The sequence below is a fragment of the Lampetra planeri genome, chromosome 24 (assembly GCF_965212315.1).
Source record: "Lampetra planeri chromosome 24, kcLamPlan1.2.h2, whole genome shotgun sequence".
Taxonomy (NCBI): Eukaryota; Metazoa; Chordata; class Hyperoartia; order Petromyzontiformes; family Petromyzontidae; genus Lampetra; species Lampetra planeri.
The window spans coordinates 9,783,501-9,806,925 of record NC_136130.1 but is presented as its reverse complement, the minus strand read 5'-3'; the positions used below and the strand labels follow the sequence as shown (position 1 = coordinate 9,806,925).

The following is a 23,425-nucleotide window of genomic DNA, read 5'->3' as shown; positions in this document are numbered from 1 at the left end:
TGAGTATCACTCCCTTGTATGCATTGGTTTTCTCTGGGTACTTTGGTTTCATTCCACGTGCCAAACACTCATGGATGGAAATGGCCAAACTTACTAAATACAGGACCGTCCTGAATATTTGTCTTGATACTAAAATAAGATTTATCTGGGTAAAAACAAAGGGCGTTGTTATTCGTGCCAACATTTTATCCCAGACCTTCCTTTTGCAAGACTCCACCGTCAAAAGAGGCAGCGGACTGCGGCCTGGTCGAACAAACGTTCCAGCGGAACCTAGCGACCTGAGTGAGCCACATGCCTGTCCCCAGTCGCGGCTGAAGGCCTCCACTGGCCAACGTGAGCGTCCCAGGTCATGTCGGCCAGGCGCAGCCCACGATAGCAGCCGCCCACACGTGCTGCAACGGACAATCAGCTGAATTACGTTGTTATCTCATGGGGTGTTTGAGCAATCTATTCGCGTGTTCAGAATATTTCCGTAATGAGAGCATATGTTTTTTGTTGACAATCTCGTAAAGATTGCTTCAAATATTTTAAAAGAATAGAAGACAGATACGATGGCACTTTTTGGATAAAAGAAAATGTAATTGGTACGGTGCAAATATTTGACGAAAAATTGTTTAAGAAAAACAAATCACCTACTTTATGTTATGATTTTATCGTGTTACAACACGTAATATTAAAACAGTTTTATACAAAATATAGTTTCTAATTCATTCGTGGAGAAATGGCTGACATTCCTAACAAGCTGTGCAAGGCGCGCTTAAACCCAATCACTTTACCCTCTCTGTAAATCTGTTCTCAACTCAATTCAGAATCAACAGTTATGTGGTTAAGGAGGTGGTGGAGGGGGAGGGGCAGTAGTGATGGTTGTGGTGGTGGTGGTTGTGGGAGTTGTCGTAGTAGTAGTAGTAGAGGTAGTTGTGGTGGCAACGGCAGTGATGTTGGTGGTGATTTTCGTGGCGGTGACGGCGATGATCGTGGTCGTGGTGGTGGCAGCAGTCATGGCGTGGCAGTGGTGGTTGTAAAGTTGGTGACAGTGGTGGTGACGCACTGTGCTATGAACCTGGCGACCGGAGTATCTTCCTACTCACAACAAACATCGGTAATTAATATCTGAACTGGTCCTGGACCTCCCCTAGGTTCACTCAGCCTGAATGTTTACCTGATGCGGTGTGTAAACATCAGCATTGGGGTGACAAAGGTGGCCGGAAGTGGTGTTGGCCACCCAACCCCTCGTGGGCCGTGCCGGCCTTAATAGGTGCCTCCTAACAGCACTTGCCCCAACAGTCTGTTAACGGATACACAGGGGATCTTTGTCTTAGGTGGCCTTAGTCGTGGTGGTGACGTGCTCACCTGCAGGTGTCTGCAGAAGCACGAGTCCCACGCCAGGCCTGGGCAGTGCCACAATCCGCCCCAATAGCTGAGGGCCCATCAGCACGAGGTCCCCCAATGCTGCCGAGAGGAAGGAGAGGGTTGCGAGATAGAGAGCCACGCTCGTTGCGTTTACCACCGTCAGCTGAGAAACCTCATGGGTCACAAAAAAAGTGTACGATTGTCATTTCAGTGGCATAGATATTTGAGTGCGTAGGCGGTGCAACTGCACCGAGGCCCACAGGCAAGAAGGGACCAGGCGTGGGCTATAAATGGGGTGGAAATGGAAAGGGGGCCCTATTCAACCCTTGCACCAGGCCCAGGATCAATGGTGCATCATTACGTGCTTAATGTTTGGCCATTTCTGTGTTAAAGGCTGTTTTTACATGCGAGAGGAAATTATAGTATCCAGAAAAAAAACTTCTTCTACGGAGACAACTCTGAAAGACTAACACAGACGGGTATATGAACCCACTTGCTGTACTGCCATATCCTAGCCACCATGCCGCCCAGTAGGTTTATGATCTACCATGAGTTGAATAACTATAAAGTGCACAGGCCGTGCAACTCCACTGGGGCTCACGTTCTGGCGGGGCCCATGCAAAGAGGGGGAGCGTGGGGGGGGCAGGTTATATTGGGACAAGGGGCCCCCGTGCCAAACACGCTACCACCGATGCCACCGAACGAGATTTCGAAAGTGTGCAGGCGCCGTGGGCCGTGCTCACTCACCAGGACGCCTTCGCTCCCGGGACTGAGCGAGGCCCGGAATTGCGCTCCGTGCGCGCGGCTTTCCACGGAGGGGGCTCCGCAGGCTGAGGGAAGGGGGAACGGAGGGGTCACCAGGGGCAGGGTTACTTGCTGGCCACGGCGTTGGGCCAAAAAAATGTGACTTCAAGATGTGCGCAATTCCTTACAGTGGGCCGACTAACAGCACCCAACTCCAATTAATTAATATTTTTGTTAAGTATCATTTGTTTTTCTAAAGGGGTTTGGCAATGTTGTGGGGATTGGCGGTGGGGCCAGAGGCGGCTTGTGGAGGGGGGGGGAGTGCATTTCCAAAGCATCTGCGTCAAATACACCGTGGCATCTTTTTAAAGAGGAGGCCCCACTGCGTGCGAGTTGTTTGACCCAAAAATTCGTGACTTCAATCCGTGGGTAAACACACGCCACCGGTGTTGTTCTTCTTCAACCTCGAGACAATTATCCCGTCCGGTTACGAGGGACGGAAACGGAGGCAGGACTGCTCTCTCCCGCTCCGAGCCTGTGCGCGAGCTGGCCGTGCGGCAGCTGGGATAGGCAGCGTCTGCACGGGGATGATCCCGGAGGAAATCGGATCGGTGTGCGTTGAGCTCCCAACTAAAACAATGACTTCACCTCCTGCTCCGCGGCTCTCGGGCCCGGGGGTGACGGCACTCGCTGACGCCGATCAGCTGCTCGCCAAGCAGAGCCCAGCGACCCCCACCCCCCCCCCCGGCTGTGCAGGGTGCCGCGTTTTATGGCTCCGTTACCCCAGCCGTCCGTGTTGCTGAATCCGTGCCCCTGTTCAAGTCCAGGCTCAAGACCTGTCACTTCTCTTGTGCCTATGGGCGACTCATATGTATCATATAGCGAACCTGGTGAACTGAGTTCGATTCGCAAGCATGGCAGACTGAAGTGGTGATATCTGAATGGGTCCTGCTCCCTCTTCCAACTTCACCGACCTTCACTGATCAGCATGGTGACGTACGGTCAAACAAACTCATCTAGCAGTGGACTTACAAAAGGGGCAGTTTTATATACTTGAGAAGCGTATATTTAGAATGCTATATGAATCCCAGTTGTGTTGCAGTGATGTTCAAAGAAAAGCGGATAACCGAATTAATGTAACAGGAGGGACACCAACGGAGTGTTTCACGAAGTTTCACCTACAATGTCATTGGAGGTCAGATCACCGGGGCCATGATGATAACAATGATGGCCATAACAATGGTGGCGACTGCGTTGGTCCCGAAGATGCTGATGAGCTGACATGTTCTGTTGTACATCACCTCGTCTGCGCCGATGACTCGAGATAACGGGGTCATGGGTGGGCGTGGGGGGATTGGACGGCACAAGTGGCTGCGAGCATGGTGAGTGATCATCACGCCGCTCAGCAAAGATGGATTCCCGCTGGACCAGGAGAACTGGGAGGTGCCGTATAACGATGCATTGATTCGTTGAATAAAAAAAACGCACATTCTTTACGCGGATGATACAGACATCGAATCGTGCTCTTGAGAATCTATTATTTACGATGTATGGCATGTGAATGTTACATGTAGGCTAATGGAGTGAGCAAAAACTTGGCAGAAGAAAAACTTGCAAGGTGGAGAAAACTTAAGACAACAATGAATCCATTCTTGAATTGAATAACAGTGACATGCCCGGCCATGGGGGTTGGAAAGGTAGTGGAGTGGTTAATGCCCCGTGCTATAAACACGGCAACCTGAGTTACATTCCCGGTCATGGCTAACATCAGTGGTGAGTAATATATCTGAAACACGCTGGGTACCCCCCCCCCCTTAACCAACCCGCTCTTACCAATGTGGCGAAATATGATCATGAGCGCGTGGAGACCTTCATGAGCCAGTTGCTGAATAAGGGGGCTGTGCAGCGACTACGACTCCTGGCTGCCTGGCCACGGGTGCTGGGACAGGGCGGCCAAGTAAGAGAGCTCGGACCAGGAATCTGGGAGGCCAGGTCACGTGACCTTGCCGAGGCAGATTAAGCCTCACCAGCTGTCAAGGTCATGCACCCAGAATGAGCTTATCATGGAATTAAAATAACAAAAGAAATAAAAACAGAGAAGATTCATTATCGAGAATTCGTCCGCAGTGCTTGCGGCGGCATGCAGCGGCTTTTGCGGTCGTGAACAAAAGTCACTTGAAATACATAATCGTGATATTAGAACGATAACAATCATTGGTACTACTCTTTTCAAAATAGCCTGCATGAAAGTGGATAAAACCAAAGAAAATATCTAATTTCCATGTTTTGTTTGAATCATATTCAATCTTCATGATCTGCAAACTGCTCAAATACGCCATTGGCGGCATGCGGAGTGGGCAATTGCGTTTTAAAACGGCGCCATGAGTGGCCCAGTGGATTTCCTTACAGTAAAAAGCAGAAACCTTTTTGTTGCCACGGTTGTCTTTCTTTTCCCTACGCCCTTTGCCGAACCCTGTTCTGAGAGGTCTGCGTCATGCGCCGGCGGATGAAAGGGATATGTTGTGAGCTTTGTTCGGAAATCCTGGACCCAATGCATAGCTGAACAGTCCCAGAAGGTTGACTGCCGGGCCCGTTTTCTCAGCGGTGCAGACGAGGAGCCTCGCCGAGGCCGCCTTAGCGGCCCGATCGCGGTACCACCGTCGCCTAAAAGTGGTTCGCGGTCGGTGGTGGACACGCCGAAAACTGGGCCTGAAACTTGGGCCATGATTTTGATTTTTTTTGTTGGGTTTTGTATGCAGCTGTTGGTCCCCTGTGCTGGTGTGTGCGTGTTGACTTTAAGAATTGAGAGCATATGTCCTGCCATGGCTGGGGATCAGCCAGAGTAACCCGTTACATCAGAGAACACACATGGGCAAGGCAAGATTGCACGACCCGATTAACGCGGCCATTAGAAATCCGCGGAGGCACAAACTTTGGCCGTTTTTATTTTATTTTATTTAGCCACTCACAAGAGGAGAGGAGAAATGGTCTACACTGAACCACCAACTCACCATTCATACAAACAGAAAACTGTTCCACAAGGGTCGGCCTGGCAATTCTGAAATGCACCTTGTTTATTGTGCCACAACGGGGCAGTTTGTTTTCCCTCCTCTTTCCCAGACATTATCCTCGGTGCCTTAGGCTGGCTCTGCAAGTTTGAGCCATGCCAGTCAATTGGTAGAAGTCATAATGCTGGAATATTTTGTTTTCTTCATCACTTAAGTACCATGGTTTTGCATTTTTAGTTACGTAAACTTTCACTGGCAGTAGTTTGTTTTTGTTTTGTTCAACAACAATTTATAACTAAACAAACAGAATGATAAAAAGGTGATGTGGTTGGTGATTTATGAGACTTTAATACTGACCAGTTTCTCACTATCCCCAGTGTCTATGTGGCATGTGCATGCGGCGGTGTATTTCCACAGTGGAACATGGGTGTTAGACGATGATGGGTGTGTGTGTGTGCGCAAATGCATGTCCGCCCTCTGCGACATTTCCTTTTAATCTTTTAATGACTCTAAGTGCGGTCTCGTTTTCTGGACAGGAGCAATCTTGATGCCATTTTCTGTCTTATTTGTCCAGTAGCCGGCATTTACTGGTCTTTGATTCGTCGTGAGATTCCGTGCCTAATCGCCGCCGCGGCTTTGTGTGGGTAAATATAAAAAAAAATCGGTGTCGCGCGCTTTCAGAGACGCGATCTCATGGCCTGGAATAGTTACTTTGCAGTCTCTGCCCCGCAGCGTTATGCCTCAATAGATCAGGGAGGCATAGACCAGTCTAATAAGGGAACGGCGACGGTGTCTTTAGAATGAGCGACCGAGGTAGGGGGTAGGGGGTGGGGTACTTAGCGAAGTTGAAACATTGGCATTGCGCCTGGGGATGAGAGGTTGAGTTGGGCGAGTGGACTGGCCTCCTCACCGCCCCCACCAACATTGCCAAGTTGCACGTGGCAATACATGGCCTACGGTAAAGTAGCCCTGCGGCATCAGTGGAGCACTTAACAAAGGTGCTGGCTATGAAAACCAGAGACAAGAAGTAGCCAAAGACTGAGAGGGCAATGAAGAGAAGCAATGGTTTGGAGGCAGGGCATCACTGGCTAGCCCAGCATTGACCAGACCCCTCACTCAGCATCCAAACGCTTATTTAGACTGTTTTTTTCGTATAATATCAAAAAAATTTACATCTTTTTTGCACGGTTTTGTACACTCCGTCGTGTCATTTGAATATAATTTGCCTAAATATATCGATTCTCCCATGCACTTTTTGATGCATGAAAGCGAGCGCAAGAAACAATTTCTATCGCTTAATTGACGCGTTGCTGCGTGACAACCCCTAACACGAATTAACTATCCAACGAGTATTAACCCTTTCACTGGACCTAATCCTAACCCTGGGGGCTTTGCCCTGGTGCCCTTTTTTATTTCTGGTTCACGTTTCACTTTTGGTATTCACAGGGGCTCTGAGGTTGCTCCCCTAAACCCAGGAGGGCTTCCCTTTTGGGATCTGGTGTGCACTGCCACCTTGTGGCTCGGTTGTGTGCGGTCGTGAGGGCAGAGTGTGCAGTGCACAGCCTTAGGGGCCATCCATTTAGTACGTAGGGAGGGATAACCCAAATGCGTACGCATGCGTATGGGGGGTCTACTGACAATATACGCATAAGGGGGGGGGGGGGGGTGGGTAAAGCCTCGATAATAATTTGTCTACATTGGCCTTCAAATGAGTTAGATCGTCCGGCGGTGGACGATCTGTTTGCTTAGACACGTTAATATTATTAATCCTTGATCGTTTCTGCGTGGATTAAATATCGGCCGTTCTATAGGATTCGGGGGGGGGGGGGGGGTGCGTCAAGCGTACGTACGCAGGTGGGGGGGGGGGGGTGTAAAAAGTCCGCGTGCGTACAAGGAGGGGTGGAGGGGTTAAGTTTTGGCAGATTTTTGCGTACCTACTAAATGGATAGCCCCTTGCACCATTAAACCAATCCCGACAACTTTCTGGAACTGATGAGAAACTCATCCGACGAAAAAGTGCGTGTGGCCTGGAAGACAAACGCGAGCAATAACATTCCACGCAAAAGGCGGCATCCAGACTCGTGACCACTGACTCGGTGCTGGCATCATGCTTTGCACGTCACATGACATTATCCTACTCCATGTGTAATGCACACAGCCTTGTTTGAGACGAAAAGTCAAAAATTGTGGCCGCATTATTTTAGGCAGCAGCGGCAGCAGCAAGACAGTGCCAGAACTGTGCACCAGTTTCATCCTCGTGAGGTCTCATCGGTACAATCATCAACCCTCTGCAACGCGGTGCAGCATCAACTACCGAGCTGAACTGGATACGGCGAGGAGCAGCAGCTCACCCCATGTGCAGCGTCTCGGTGGAGCGAAGGACGCCGGATAGTGGCCTCCTGGGCAGAGCTTCCCCCGTCTGGAGACAAAAAACGTAGCGGATGATGCGACGCAGACGCAGGTGCCAGGGGCGAATGTGCCACACGCATACACACACTCACACACACGCGCACACACACGCGCGCACACACACACACACGCACGTACACACACACGCACACACACGTGCACACACACACGTGCACGCACATACGCGCGCACACACACACGCACACACACACACACGCACACACACACGCACACACACACACACACACGCACGCGCGCGTGGCATTTTAATCGTGTCACCTATCCAGGACTCTTTGCAGATGCCAGACTTTGTCCGCGTATATGCCTGTACCTGACATTTTTGTGTGACAATGCAATGAGTGAATAAAGTAGTGGCGCGGTGTTACGAGTGCTACGATTTGGGAAACGAATGGCGTCGTCAGCAGCAATTGGTACCAGCACCTGCCCTCAGCCGAGCCCCAAATGAGTGCCTGGATGCGTAAAGAGCGGCACTGGGCAGGGAAAGACATCGTGCTGTCCACACCACCTCCTCGTGCACCTTGGCGACCGCTCACAGTTCTTACCTCAACATCCTGCTTGCGTGCACGTGGCGATGTTCGTGTTTATAAGGTTGGCTCTCTCGCTGTGCACTCACTGCGGCGGTCAACATGCGGTCACCATGGAGGCAAGGCTGTCTTATCGTAAGCGTTTCTACATGATGATGTTTGGTCCAACTGCTAAGTATTCTTACGTAACATCCAGTACAACACACGTAACAACTGAGCGTGCACGCTGCTGTGGGACGCACCACCAGCACGCAGTGCGGGTTGACGTGTCGAGCGCCCGGGTTGGAACAGCGCGGGAGGCAGCCACTCCACAGCTTCCCGAGGATGAAGTTCGACGCACGGACGTGAGGATCTGCGGAGTCGGCCTGCCGGGGGAGAAGGGTGAAACTGCCGATTAGCGGACGCGTAGCGATGCTCGGGGAGGGTGGAATGGTGGCACCGTGGTTTGGTTCCCATGCCATATAAACCTGGCGACATGAGTGGAATTCCCGGCCACGGCGAAAATCAGGACCGAGCGATATTGAAACTGGACCCTGGGAACCCCCTTCACCAACCTGCGCTGACCGGTGTGATGAAGTATGGTCAAACAAGCACCCTGACTGACTTAGCATCAGAAGGCCTTCGCCAAGAAGTGCATTGACAAAGGGATGTGAATAACAGTGTGAAAAATGCTCGCTTGACCTTGCCAGGCAATGTAGTGTAAAACACTACTGATCTATCTTGATTGCAGGAATCCATACTCTTTGGTTCTTTCAGTAAAGTCACGTAGGTAAAAAATGTTTTAACAAAAAATATATATCACGACGTTTCGATCGCAACACAAGCGGTCGTCCTCAGGCAGAACAAAATAATCCAGCAGTAGAACTGCTGATGGTTCAGCAGTTCTGCTGCTGGAGAGTTTTGACTACTGATCTAACAGTGCTGCAGCCATCGACAGCCCTAACCCCAGCACCATCACTCACTCACTCTCATTCACCCCACCTTTATCCGTCCAATTTTTCCATGCGTGGTTCCGGCTGTGCTCGTTGACACGGCCACCGCCATTCTACTGGGTCCTCCAGGGCCTTATTTTATTTCTAGCTCAACGAACGGCGATGGCCTCAAATAAAAGTGTCCCCAAGGTCAAACGAGTGGCGTGCGGTGCTCATCAAGTTGGTAGCGCACGTTGGCAGTTGGAAAATCCGCATTCCTATGGGAATGGAGCGATAGCTTCCAGCCTGAGCCACCCACCCAGTTGTGAAGCGTGGTTGGCATGGGCCCCGGTGCAAGGAATGGAATGCCCCCCCCCCCCACCGATCATTTTTCTTCATATTCCGGTGCCTGGGCCCTACCGACCCGTGGTTGCAAAGTGTAACAACACCTTGCGTGATCAATAGCTACGCCACCGCACCCACCCACCCGATCATGGTCAGCCCACGTTTGGCAGAAGAGCTGGGCCAGGGTGGTGAACACGGCCGGGTCTCCTGTGGCCACACGCAGCAGCCGCTCCAATCCCGCGTCGCCGCCGCTCCCACCGGTGCCAAGCCCCAGGAGGGTGAAGAAGACGGGGGCGGTGCAGAGCAGGGGGCAGGCCTCCGCTGCCAGGATGGCCAGGTGTTGCGCCATCGCCACGCTGCCAAACAAGTACGTTGCACAAAACTAAATAATATTCCCCATCGTTTGTTGCCCGCACGCAATTAGGGGGGCAACATGAAATCCATTAGACGGCAAAAATAAAGGAGCAAATGTTGAAGTTGTTACTGGACGACAGAAGATGTTTACTATTTGTTTTGCTTCAATACATTTCCTGACAGGATTGCACAAGAGCAACTCGCAGCTGCTCAGCAGGCTACGCTCCTAAACTGCGCAGCTTACGAAAGGACACTCTTTTGGCAGAGGCACGGAGTTCGGCAACAAGAATAAGACACCAGCTGGCGCGTGGGAGCGGCGCCGCGTACCGCGCATCAGACCGCCGCCGGTTCCTCGAGCCGACAGCTTTGGGCCACGCGATTCCAGCGAGCACGTAGTAGAGGGCGAGGTGCAGCATGTCGTCACGTGATCCCACCGTCGTCTGCCACACGCGAAAGGGGGCGAACGCAACAGGTAGTGGCGCGTAGCCGCGCGCAAACCCATCTCGTCGTTCGCTGCTTTTAGCGCAGAAGCAGCCGAGTCGCCGCTCTACCTGGCCAGTGTCGCGGCCCAGATGGACAGCGCTGAGCAGCAGACTGGCCACCCGCAACTGGACCTTGCGTGGAAGTCGCAGCAGGTCGCTCGTGTCTATTTCCCTGCGCCATCAGAAGCAAACGCACGCAGGTGTGCCACGCTCGGGTTGCCACGCTCGGGACAAATTATAGCGAAAGGAATACGTCACAAAACTTGAAGCGGGCAGAACTGCATGTAAATGTATCATTTTTCGATTTAAAGCTTTCGTGACTGCAGGGATTCATCTTCTTGGTCCTTTCGGTAAAGTCACGTAGAAGGGAAGTAATAAAATAATAAAAATAAAAAAATTCTCACGCCGTTTCGGCCACAACGCAAGCAGCCGTCCTCAGGTAAAGACCAGGTCTGTCGGGGAGACAGCGTCTGGAATTTCAGACGCTGTCTTCAGACGCTGTCTCCACGACAGACCTGGTCTTCACCTGAGGACGGCTGCTTGCGTTGTGGCCGAAATGTTGTGAAAATAATTGTATTATGTTTTCTTTTTATTATTTTATTATTTCCCTTCTACGTGACTTTACCGAAAGAACCAAGAAGATAAATGTATCATTTTCAGTGGTGTATTGTTATTCTTCAGCAACTGATTTTAAAAAAAAATTGGGAATGTTATTGTCCCACTTACAGAGTACCCAAGAGAGCTGCTACCTCATGATGATTATATAAAACCAGGACAGGTGACAACTGAACACCACATCCCCCCCCCTCCCCCGCAGGAGTGGCGCCTGTGCAACAGGGCTGAGACATCTCACGCATTTGGTTTCAGAACACGCGTCTCCTCGTACGCGCACGGTGGGTTTTTTCTCGAGGCACTTCAGTTTCCTCCGCGTGCAAAGCATTTATTTAGGGGGTTGGCCAAACATCCCAGTTCAGGAACACCCTGAAAAAATAATCTGGAGGCTCATTGAGGCTTTGCTGGATAAATAAAGAACTATTGTTATTATTATCCTCCTCGTGCGTGTGACTTATGATCGGTGTAAAACATGTGCCTGCTTATTTTTTTTACGACACTCGCAATGTTCTCGGTGTAAATTCCAGGAGCCCTTGGGTCTCATGGTGAGGTTGCAAGTCGCCCAGGCTCGCATCTTACAAAACCACGAGTTCCTGACCTGATGTGGCTGAGCCCCGTGGCCCGGAGGGCCTGCTGGACCAGAGTGCACGGCAGACGGAACTCCAGGGCAGCCTGCACATTAAACACAGTGCACGGCGTGAATTGCATTATTGCCTCTTGGGGACACGTTAGTGGAACGGGTGGGGGGGGGTTAAAGAGAGAGATGAAATACAGCTGTACGTGTCCAGAATTGACCGGGGAGGGAATCTGTCACTCAACAGTGGGTAGAGAATGGCTAATCGTAGTGAACTAGTTGTCTTTTGTCAACGTGACACATTTTTTTACTGATTGGCCGTGTCGGGTGGTGGAGGGTTGCGACACATTTATAAATAACGCGATCTAACCCAAAAACCTTTATTGTGAATAATATTGGTCGCGAAAGCCTACTACGTGTTAAACCAGCTAATAGTGATGTTGTTACTTTGTCACTCGGGGAGTAATGACAGTGGGTGGGGATTTTTCCTGCTTAGTGTGGCGTGCGACCTGCGTTTGTAATGCATGAATTACCCTCACACGCAGGCTTTTGTGCATTGTGTTTTTGTTTTCTCTACAACCGAAGGACACAGGCATGTTTAAATCCACAAGTGAAGACGTAATGTTTATAGAGGCCCCTTTGTGCTGACAAATGTGCACGCAGCTAAGATTCTCTCTGGTCCAGCTCCTTTTCTGACAATGTCCCACAGCAGGTGTGACCAGGCCAGGTAGCGTGTGGGACACGTCCCTGCTGGTGCATTCCTACACGAGGCTCAGCGAGCCTCACCGTGAGCAGCACCAGCAGCGTGCCGCGTCTCTCCTGCTCCTTGTGTCCCTCGTGGACCAGGCTTTCGAGCGCGCCGGTCACGTCGATGCCCAAGCGTTCCCTGCAACGAATACGGGAAGAGCAATTCGGGAAGTTGTCCTGCGCAGGTTGGCGCTCAAGGACGGGGCGGCGCTGGCACGGACGAGCATGTCACGTTCACCGAAGTGAAACCGAGACGCCCCGCTCCTCCCATAACGATGAGCGACAGCGTGCGAGTCCGTGGCCGGGGAATAATTAGAGGAAATCAAAGACAGAGCCAGGCAGCGCTTGCCCGCTCCCAGTTTTGCCGAGGGCACAGCGGACTGCACACGTCGGCTTCTGCGAGCTTTTTGTAATTTCGTAAAATGTAAAAAAACGAATTCGTTATTTTATACGCGCGTACTAGATTCTTGTGGCTTTTTTAACGAATGCAAAAGATTGACCTTTGAACTTTGCACTGCAACAGATTTGTGGCTAACAAAAGCCACTTTTTGGGGGGGTGGGGGTGGTGGTGGGGGTGGGCGAAAGAGAGAGAGAGAAAAAAAGAGAGCACTTTTACCAGCTGTGTCAGCAAACGGCCACAACAGCGCGTGCACGCTCTACTGCCCAGTGCAGCACGCATGATTAGCCAGGGTGCCCCTGAGACAAGTGGGGTTGTGGAAGGCGGCGGCGTCGGCGGCGGGGGGGGGGCGGCATTCACTGTGACTGTGGGGAAGAAGGGGGCACGTCAAGTGAGCCGGTGGGGAGCTGGTGGGGGGGGGGGCGATGAGGGGCAGGAGGGACGGTCACTGTGGACCTTTGTTCTTACGACACAATCTCAGACTCCCGCTTTGTGATAAGTTCAAGCCGATTTAGAGCTTGTATACAATTACGGGGATCGTGCAAATGTTACAATGGGAAGGTCCGATGGGCATGCTTTGGTGTGTATAGGCACGTTGCACAACATCGCTCACTGGGCCCTCCGTTTTGCGAGCGCGCGCGCACGTGTGTGTCATGTGGATCTTCTCTGTGAGGACATCCGTGCCTCTTATCGTGGTGTTTAGTTTTCGACCGAGACATGTCTGGCCACGGCTCTCCTCGTCAGTCCAGCGGTATCGCTATTATTCCACAAATGCATTATTCCCATTACGCATTTTCATCTTGCGTTGTAGATAATCATCACCGAGTGGATGATCATCTGGCGGTCACCTATGACACAAGGCAAAAATCCCCCGTATAGCATTAACAGACTGTAGGGGCAAGTGCTGTTAGCGAGCACCTATGAAGGCCGGAACGGTACACGAGGGGGTGGGTGGCCAGCACCACACCCGATCGCCTTTGTCTTCCCAGTGGCTATGTTTACACACCGCACCAGGTACTCATTTGAGGCTGAGTCGACCTAGGGGAGGCCCGGGATCAGTTCAGATAATCGTCACTGGCGGTGTTGGCCGTGAGCGGGAATCGAACCCGGATCTATCACACGCACGCTTTGTCCAACCGTGGATGGTTTTCCCATGCCGCAGCGGCTTTTACCCAGGGCGAAATTAAGGTTTTGTTAGGCGAGCATCGATCACTGGGGCACTGCAGCTTGCGGGAAGGACACCTCCAGCACCGGGGTCTCGTTCCTTCAATGTCCGGAGGTCTCACCCCTGCACACTGCGCCATTCGAGCTGTGCCTGCCCCTGCGCCGTGTAGGCCAGATAGGAGAGACGGCGTTGATCCAGACCTTTGGGACATCAAAAGCCGGCACAGACGCACGCACACAGAAGATAAATATCCCACGTACAGACTATTCAGATAAGTGCTGTCAGCATGCATATACTACTAAGGCCAGCATAGCATACGAGGAGTGGTGTGGCAGAGGTCGCAAACGGGTTTTGATTCCTTACCCGTACCCGGCCGCACCAGGGTCGCAAACGGGTACCTGTACCCGGCCGGGTACGGGTAGCCGGGTATCGGGTAGGGTACGGGTATCGGGTACCCGGTTGCGACCTCTGTGGTGTGGCCAGCACCGTGCCTGGCCCCTGACGACTGGCGATATTTATGAACTCTACCAAGTACCCATTTATGGCTAGGTTCACCTAGGGGAGGCCCAACACATGTTTTGATAGGACTTGCCAATGAGGCTTATTCATGTTTGGGAATCAAACCCGGGTCGTCGGGTTGGTAGTACAGTGTCCGAACCACGAGGGCACACAGCTCCACACACACACGCACTCACATACGGATGAACACACATCCGCACGCCTGCCACACTTATTTTTCCACCCATTTAACTAATTAAAAATACCACCCCTTCACGATGAACATTTCACGAAAACAGACGAATATACTTGAGGCAATTGTTTCAGATACTGTTCCTCACTCGGGACACCTACTGCTACTGCTCAAAACGTTGCCCGATTATATATTTCGGCCGAAAACATTGGCATTTTACATGTATTTCAATTATAGGGCAAGCACCTACGGTGAAGTTTGTGAATTCTTGTTGTACTTGTATTGGTTACACCATTTCCAGCAGAGTCACTTAACTTTCTATATTTATTATGTTTAAAACCAACGTTAAAATTCTAAATCCGCGAGGATTTAACGGTGCCGTAAATGGAACTTACTGCACCGTCGGGTACTCTTCCTCTTCTGGCTCTGGCTGTCACGGCCTCCGTGTTGAAGGCCCCATGACCCCCCCCCCTCCACCGCCCACCATTTCCCTTGAATGTGTTGCAATTATCGGTCAAAGCCTACTCCAAATATTTTCCAAACCCAAGCCCTCTATTTCCCCTCCCCGCCGCTTTTGTCTCAAAACATGAAACGTGTATTCCCAGTCAAGTTTTTTCACTTCAAAATGAGCAACAAACCACCCACCGTAAATCGTTTTTTTGTTCTGAACTAAACGCTAAGTTGGTGGTCACATCACAGCGAAACACCTTGGCAGTGGTTGCGGTGGCAGCCTGCGATGAGCCCGCAGCCGAAACTATTTTTGGGTGCGTCACGTGCCCACAAACATGATGCGATGAACAAACCCGCAATAACCTAATTGCATTCACCGTTGCGCGAATGAAGCACTTAATTTAATGGACTCGTTACAATGACATGTATATAAATAGCGTCAATGACGCTGCTGCGCTCTTTTATATATTTGTTGCAATGATCTGAGCTCAATATTTGTGAATGTCTACCGAGGAGATGTAGCAATTAAATAATTTCAGGGGCTCGGTGGATTATATTATTGCATCGTGGGAGGTGGCAGCGCATCGGGGAGGCCTTCATCCAGCAGTGAATTGTTTTGTGTGTCTTCTTGGTTCTTTCGGTAAAGTCACGTAGAATGGAAATAATAAAATAATAAAAATAAAACATAATAAAATTATTCTCACGACGTTTCGGCCACAACGCAAGCAGCCGTCCTCAGGTGAAGATCAGGTCTGTCGGGGAGACAGCGTCTGTGTGTGTTTAGTTTGTTGTCCTTCCCCCTGCATCTCCGATTAGCACGGCTGGCTACGTACGGTGCGAAAGAAGTTCACCATACAGTACGTACCCATAATTATATGTTTTCTTATAAATTCACGGCCCATTTGGGCCGTAAAGTGGATTTAGGGCTGTAATTTCGCGGCACAAACCAAGGGGTGGAGTCTCACCCACGTTGTGTGGCTCCTCCAAGGGAAATCTTCGCATGAAGTGAAGCGTCTGAAAGACAAAAATCTAGTGAATTTCCAAAAGGCAATAATCACCGGTAACCGCCGTACGGTGAAGGTTAAATCTTGGTATAAAAAAAAACATCGCACCAAAGGTAAACGTGAAAGCCCAACTAAGAGCTGTGTAAAAGGGTGACAGGCTAAAACGAATTGGGGAGTGTGTGTGCTGAGCGACGGACGTAGGTGGGTGTCTCTCTACAGGCGTGTTTGATCATGTGTCAATAATTTGCCTGGACAAACACGTGTTCGTCGAGTGGCATGAGCATGGCACTCTCATCAATGGCTAAGCCTCGTACGTCCTCCTGCACAAACACCACGGCAGATTAAAACATTCCCGATTTGAAGCTTTCGTGACTGCAAGGATTCATATTCTTAGGTTTGTTTCGGTAAAGTCACGTAGGTAAAAAATTTAAATTAATAAAAGTAAAATAAAAATAAAATAAAAATCACGACGTTTCGAAGGCAACACAAGCTTCCGTCTTCAGGTGGAACCGTCACAGCACGATAGCTGTATCAAGTAATTTAATTTAATTTTTTTACCTACGTGACTTTACCGAAAAAACTTAAAAATATAAAACATTCCCCTCGGTGTGAAAGGCTGCTACCTACATGCTGTACGTCATCAGCTTTTAAGACGGACGGACGGATAGTCGGTCACATTTGAAATAGCGTCATTTGTGAAATGTGAAATACTCTAGCAACAATTTTCACGTCTCTCCAAATCCCTCACGTACCCGTTCGCCATAGCTGCACGTCTGCATGAGGTTGTGGCGGGACGACGGCACAAAGACCTCCATCCTGGAAAACTTCCGTCTCTAGGAGGGGCGGCATCACACATGACATGCAGTGTCTCCTCATTAAGAGGTCTGAGAAGTTCACAGATGGTTTGTTTTCAAACTCTTCAGTTTTTAAAGATGTACATGTTTTTTTTACGTGTTTTTGTCTTGTTAAATCTAGAGTGTTTTGTTGTTTGTTGCTGTAAATGTTCAGCATTAGTTGATAAATGCAGAGGTGTTTGCCCATAGAGCCTATAGCAGTGGTTCTTAAACTGGGGTGCACGAACCCCCTGGGTGTGCGAGATGCCCTTTCTGGGGGTGCCAGACATGGACAGATTTTTTTAGAAGGTAAATCGTAGAAACACAAATTAAACACGGGCACGTAAGTACAACTACTCTGTTTCATCAAACCCTGTGTATTTATTAACAATATTCTTTGTTTACAATTGAGAACCAAAGGGGTGCAAGGCTGCAGTAAAGGTTAATAATCACTGGTCTAGAGGCTTTCATTCTCCACATTAGTCAAAACTACAGAGGCACGGCAAAGCCATCGGAACGCAGAGGCAGTGACGAATATCCAACACGACATACGGCGTCACCTTACGCATGCGAGACGACCACCTCGCTGCCAGGCTCTGTTTCGGTGTCTTGCCGCTAACAATTAATTGGCCAGCTTGTGAAGTATCCATGCAAACTAAGATGTAACTTTCCAAATCAAGGGCGCTTGAGGCCATTGGCGACCACAACAGCAGCAGCTGGCTGGCGTGTGGGAAGGGCCCTTTGAGCGACGGCGACATCGTTTTGGGGAAATCGAGGCTCCGAGGGCACCTCGAGACCGCGAGCGTTCGACCCCTGCGAGGTTCGACTCGTCGACGATGGGTGGCAGCGGACTCACGATTGGCCGCGGGCTCAGGGCTGCATCCTGAACGTATTGCTCCACGCGCAGGCGCTCAGTCGACGTCGCGAGGAGGCCGTCCAGAGACCAGACGCGCGGCAGGGAGTCCACGGCGTGGACGCGGTCTGCGGGGAACGCAGCGCTGCACGCTCAACCTCACGGTTCTACATTTTGTTACGCATCTGCCTTCAATAATTGTCGTAGAGGCGTAAATGCATAACTGTACAAATACTATGTTGTGTTTTCAAGGGATGTCCATCCAGCACATATTTGATTTTGCGAAATGATTGTACGTGACTTTTGCTTCATGAGTTGAGCCCAACTTTTCTAAGTTGCCTGTGGTTGCCTTACAATAACAATAAAAGTTTTCCCAAATCTGCAGCAATGGGTAACTCGGGCGGCAACCTTCAATCAGATCACAGAGATTTCAAAGTACCCAAGATTGCGCGCAGCACTCTGTATCGATCAACCATCGTCCTCAAACACACCTTTCAGCAGACTCTGTGGCTCTTTGTCATTACCGTGCTAAGTTACCACAGTTGCTCAAGTTTCATTTATAGCTGGCGGCGATTGCTCTGAAATTGTGGGGCTGCCCGCCACCGCGTGAACCCACAGTGAGGGTCGCGCTGCAGAGCCGGGTTCCCGTGGAGCCGCAAGTTCAGGACGTGCAGAGGTCGGAGGTCATGCAGACTCTGCCACTGCAGAAGGTTTCCGGACAAGTCGAGGCTTCCCAGCGCCACGAACACGCCCAGGCCGGCCACGCACTCAAGCTGCACGTACACACACGTAGACGCGTCGGTGGGATGAAAGCTGGTGGTTCACAATTATAATCCAGTGATGACATCAAGTGGGGAGAGTACGGGAGCTGAAAGGGCACGGACACGGTGCAGTAAAATAACCACCATGACCCACACGGTGCATTGAGGCTCTCATACATCCGTGCATTGACAAAAATGGTATTTACTTGTCCAAACCATTATTATTAAATTACATTATTATGATTATTAAAAACTGCAGCCATGTTCTGGAGGACGCACATTAATTTCCGGGAATTGCAATGAGACGCAGTGGAAGAAATCATAATATTGAGCCGTACAGCTCAGTGCGAGGCTTGGCTGTCACGTGCCTGGTTGTTTTGCAGGTCCAGGTGCCACAGCCGTGAGCAGCGACTCAGCGAGTCCAGGTCCCGCAGGGCATTGCCTCTCGCAAGCAGCGCTTGCACGTTGGGACACTTACCCAGCTCCTCCAGCCAACCTGCACGCCACCCACCCCCACGCAAAGCGAGGTGGTAAGCTGCTGACCCCAGCCCTCCTGGACATCTGTGATAAAAAGCTTCATAGCTCAGCAGATTCCTCCAGGATAAATATTTTAATTCTGATATCGCCGGTCTCTGGTCGGTGTTTTCAGCAATACCATCACCCCCCCCCCCCCGCATTGCTCTGTACCACTCTCCTACAACAGTTCCATTTGAATAAATTATTTTAAGCTTTCTAATGTCCTGGTCCCTTTGATGTGTATGCCCCCCTCCCCTACCCCCGACTTCATATGTGACCACAATTATGCGACTTATAAATGCAATTTGTATTTTGTACATTTGCATCATATGCATGAGTGGCGATGCATATTTACGCCTGTATATATATTGCACGACCAACTGTCTGCAAAATCTAGATTTGACAGAAAAATTGACAGAAGTCGGTAAAACAAAAATGCCGCTTCAGAAATCTGTGCCGTGAACTATGTCAATGAGTGGCCAAAATGCTGCCATTATAAATCAATGTCAGATTTTCCAGAACAGGATTCCTAAGTTCAAGGAATGCCTTATCTAATGTTTTTTTGTAAAGTAAACATGCATTAGGTCATCCTCGTTTTGTGGTAGGAAAGCGTAATCTTACTGGTTAAAATTCCAAGACGATTGCTCAAGGGCACAGATATATCAAAGACACTCCCGAACAGCATGTATACAATTATTTTCGGCAAGTGTCTGGTTCTCATGCGTCTCTGTTATAAAACGCGCACGAGTGATGTCACCTGCGTGGGAGTTAACTATAAAGTCTTTGTTATATCTGGCACCACGCCTCTCACCTGAAACTGACCTGGTACTCATTAGTTCGGGGCCCCAGCCCCCAAGAATGGCCTGGGACGTATTGGTGCTCTCCAAGGCTGTTGTTGGAGCTCGTCGTTGTTGTTGACGTTGAGCCCCAGTTGCTACGGTGGCGAGATGTTAACTACCTCACCTGGTATACAGGAGGTTGTGAGTTCGCATCCCTACCCTAACACCTGTATATTTGGAGTTTGCATGTTCTCACAGGGGTCGTGTGGATTTTTCTCCGGCTCTTCCGGCTTTGCCCTCTATATTTAGAAACATGCTTATCTAGTATTTGACTGCTATACATTTCCACATGATAAGCCACTTGGTTGAGCTATCATTTGTGGCCAGGTCGCTTCTGAAAAAGAGCTCTATGGCTCAGTGGGCTCTACCTGGTAAAATAAAAAATAAAATAATTTTTTTCTAATCTTTGGATGTAATACAGTGGGCCTTACCTGGTAAAAGACAAAATAATTTAATGTTTTTTTTTTATCTTGGGATGTAACACAGTGTTGCCCTCCCATATCCCATGTTTCCCTGCCTGGACCCCCCCCCCGTCTTCTGCCCCTAATGTAATTATTTAATCTTGTAAAGTATTGAGAGGTGTCGTTGCATGTAGTCGCTATGAAACTGAAATCATAGTTGTAGGTTTTTGTATATAGAGCTCTTTATAGTACTCTTACATTGATAATATAATTAGAATGCAACCTTAAAATATCCTCCCTGGAAGTCTAAAGCTATTTGAGGGCCCTGATATTGATGAGTGCACAGGTGACCCGAAACCCCACACGATATTTCCGTCGATATTGTATGAATCCCACTCAAACAACCATTTCACGATGCTCATCTCCATTGCGGGCTCCAAAACCAGTGGTGAAAATTGCACATTCCCATGACGGGAGCTAAAATTATCCACAGGAAAGTTAAACCACTGCTGACATTCCCACTACGATGTACTGTGCTTATCGGATACGACAGGCTGAATTGACTCCAACCCCCCCACCCCACCAGAATTTCAACTCTCAACTTTCCAATGGTAAGTCGAAAGCTCTGCCAACGTCCTGCCCAGCTGAATAATTACCACAACGTTGGTGGCATTAGGTTCATGCTATGCTGCCAGTGTGCTCTGGCTCAATACTCGTCAACTGGAATCTGTCCAACTCACCAGGAAATTTAAGCATGCAGCCAACGGTGGCTTCACGTAGCATCGAGCCTTGCTTTGATTGAGGCTTATTAAATGCAGGGAATTAACCTCAACTGGCACGTTAATTCTCAAAATATGCCATTGTATGATTGTTCATTTTTTTATATTCTCATATTGCTTACATCAAATGTGGGTCAACAGACTTAATGTGAACCACACAAGAGGCTCTTTGTGGCATTCGCGGCAGTTATAAGCCGCACACAACCTGTCTGAGGGCCTGTGGTGCGTGGATGGTTACGGTGGCTCGAGGCCGGTCCTTGCGTCGTTGAGTTTGTGTCGGGAGCTGTGTGACCGTGGCGAGTACACAGTGCTGGAACTTGCCCACGTGTGCGTCAGATACGTCCACGTACTCCAGCTCCTCCAGCGGGGCCTGCACCCTCGCCTGCAAAAGCTGCGGCGGTTGCCGCGAAATGGGACACCACAACCATCATCATCACACATTACCATTATCGTCGTCATCATCATCACCGTTGTCAGTGGCGCACCCAGCTAAACGTTTCAGAGGCAGAAAATGTTTTTCTACGAAGAGCACCAAATTATAAGTACATTTCCCAAAGTTATTAAATGTCATATAATGAGATGTACATCGAGAATTATCATTTTTTTTGTTTTTAATTTTACATTATGTAAACAATGGTTGTTTAAAAATGTCAGGTGGGCGGAGACAACTGTCGTTTTTTATCCCCCCCACCCCCGCCTCGGGTGTGCCTCCGATCTTGTCATGAAGCAAAATTAGCTTTTATGCCCTTTGGCAGTTTGGCCTTTGGGATTCCATGCTAGTGCATTTCATGGGCGTGCATGCATCCCTGGAAAGAATTCTTCATTCGTAAACAGTTTCCAAAATGTAACATAACATGGTAATTAAAAAGGCTAGAAATACATGGCAGGACAATTCAATGTTAATGGAAAATATCTCTCTCCAGTGTGTTTTCGGACTGTGCGGCGTGTTATTCCGCGTGATGTCCGACGTTTTGCTCCAAGTGCTGAGACCTCCTTTAGTTCCTGAAGAGGCTCCCAAACTGAAAAAGCTTCCAGCACGTGGAGCGAAACATCGGCCACAATGCCGAGCAAGATGCGGCATAACCCGAAAAACACATCAGAGCTATACAGCGCAACCATGGGAAGCTAACGTGGCAATGCGATGGAAAATGTTTACCGGTTTGCAATGTAGCACTTTCAACAGCATTCTTATGCAGCTCTTGTTCAGTTCATGTATTAGGTATAGCCCTGTGAGCCATTCGGCTCTTGAATCGGGTGGAACCGCAACAAACAAAAACATGAACAAGAAACATCTTAAAGTGACTATGCGCAACAAAAAAATCCAGGAAATCTACTGGCAGCATTGATGCAGCAGCTACTACCCTCCAGCAAAAGTAATGGATTCCAGGTTTTTAAAAAGTCTTTACATCAGTGTGTAAAAAAAACCTCGCTGTTTTTAGGATAAACTGAGGTCACCATGGACGGATCAATGTACTCTGCCTCACGTGCTGTGCATTGAGCGTGTAAGAAAGGGGCGCCACTCCAAATTACCTTGTCCAAGAGACGCATCGTGGAAACAGGACTCCCTCAAAGCGTGCAATTTCCTGGAACAGTTAACACAATGAGTGTCTTTAAAAAAGAAAAGTATGTTTACAGTATAAGACAAACTAAGTCGTGCGAGTTGGCACGCTGCTAGGAAGGTGGACATGGGACTTGTAGAGGGCTAAATGAACGTATGACAGGAACGCGCGCACTCGTGTGACGCAAGGGTTAGAATTGAAACAATAAAATTCAAATAAATTATCAACTTCACGGAATAGTAGTGTTTAGCACTTCGCTCATACGGCATTATCGCTACAAACTATATATAAGATGAAATGAAAACGATGTAGCATAGTTTGAATGCTCTTTGCGGGAAGCCACAATTTCCTCTGGTCACGATGTGCATACTTTGTGGAAAAGTATATATTTCACCACTCTAATCACTCGCCGTCCCCGTCCAAAGATCTTTCGCAATCATAAAGAGAATACTGGTTTTATTAACATACACAAATTAGATCAGAACATATATATTTTTTTAAAGCACTCGACAGTACAACATTTCTACCCAAGCAAGACAAAACTTACATTTGGTCATGGACTTGCGTGTTGCGTGGTGTATGCTTTGTGTGGCCCAAGCTTGTTATATCTCCACACCGATCCTTCTGCCCAACACACCGTACAAACTTGCAGCGTTCTGTACACTTGTCCCGGTGTCTGGGCAAGTGTGGGCTGTATGTAGTGTACCGGTAAATATTTGTACAACATCGTGCAGGGATACGGACGCGAAGCAAAGTTCACAGCCAAGAGAGAGAGAGAGAGGGGGCCTCTTTTGTGTGGCCACAGTCATCTGTGTGTGCGTGAAGCCGTAGTCAAGTGAAAAGCCCTCGAATGTTTTGGAGTACAGTGAATGAAACTTAATATCGTGGATTTCCACCCCCCCCCCCCTCAACTTAATTTCTTAATTTGATTTTCATTGAGACATCATCAAAGGGGGAAAACTTTCAACCATGAGTGGTCTGGGAATGGAATGAGGTCATCGGTCTCCATGGCTTCGGGGATGCGAGCGTAAAGCCCCAGTAAGCACAATGTGCACGAAGCAGCAATGTGGGAGTTTTTAGAATTCTCTGGCAAGGG

At 49.3% G+C, this 23,425-nt stretch overlaps 1 protein-coding gene across 3 annotated transcripts in view; it reads right to left on the bottom strand.

Annotated features, from left to right (window-relative positions):
* The window catches only part of LOC144726746 (uncharacterized), a 32,074-nt gene extending 8,967 nt beyond the window's left edge, over positions 1-23,107 (bottom strand). For 2 of the 3 annotated variants that reach the window (XM_078605607.1, XM_078605606.1), the window contains exons 1-19: positions 22,877-23,107; positions 22,301-22,353; positions 21,092-21,161; positions 18,604-18,731; positions 18,091-18,247; positions 17,478-17,602; positions 16,541-16,621; positions 15,732-15,798; positions 13,765-13,843; positions 12,121-12,220; positions 11,359-11,432; positions 10,218-10,320; positions 9,994-10,106; positions 9,455-9,668; positions 8,299-8,421; positions 7,454-7,521; positions 2,098-2,180; positions 1,351-1,449; positions 296-392 (exon numbers count right to left, since the gene is read on the bottom strand). In XM_078605607.1, coding sequence (XP_078461733.1) covers positions 296-392; positions 1,351-1,449; positions 2,098-2,180; positions 7,454-7,521; positions 8,299-8,421; positions 9,455-9,668; positions 9,994-10,106; positions 10,218-10,320; positions 11,359-11,432; positions 12,121-12,220; positions 13,765-13,843; positions 15,732-15,798; positions 16,541-16,621; positions 17,478-17,602; positions 18,091-18,247; positions 18,604-18,731; positions 21,092-21,161; positions 22,301-22,318 — 1,799 coding nt within the window. In that variant the 5' untranslated portion in view covers positions 22,319-22,353; positions 22,877-23,107. The remainder of the gene's footprint in view (positions 1-295; positions 393-1,350; positions 1,450-2,097; positions 2,181-7,453; positions 7,522-8,298; positions 8,422-9,454; positions 9,669-9,993; positions 10,107-10,217; positions 10,321-11,358; positions 11,433-12,120; positions 12,221-13,764; positions 13,844-15,731; positions 15,799-16,540; positions 16,622-17,477; positions 17,603-18,090; positions 18,248-18,603; positions 18,732-21,091; positions 21,162-22,300; positions 22,354-22,876) is intronic. The other variant, XM_078605608.1, reaches the window with a different exon arrangement.
* Positions 23,108-23,425: the final 318 nt, after the last annotated feature.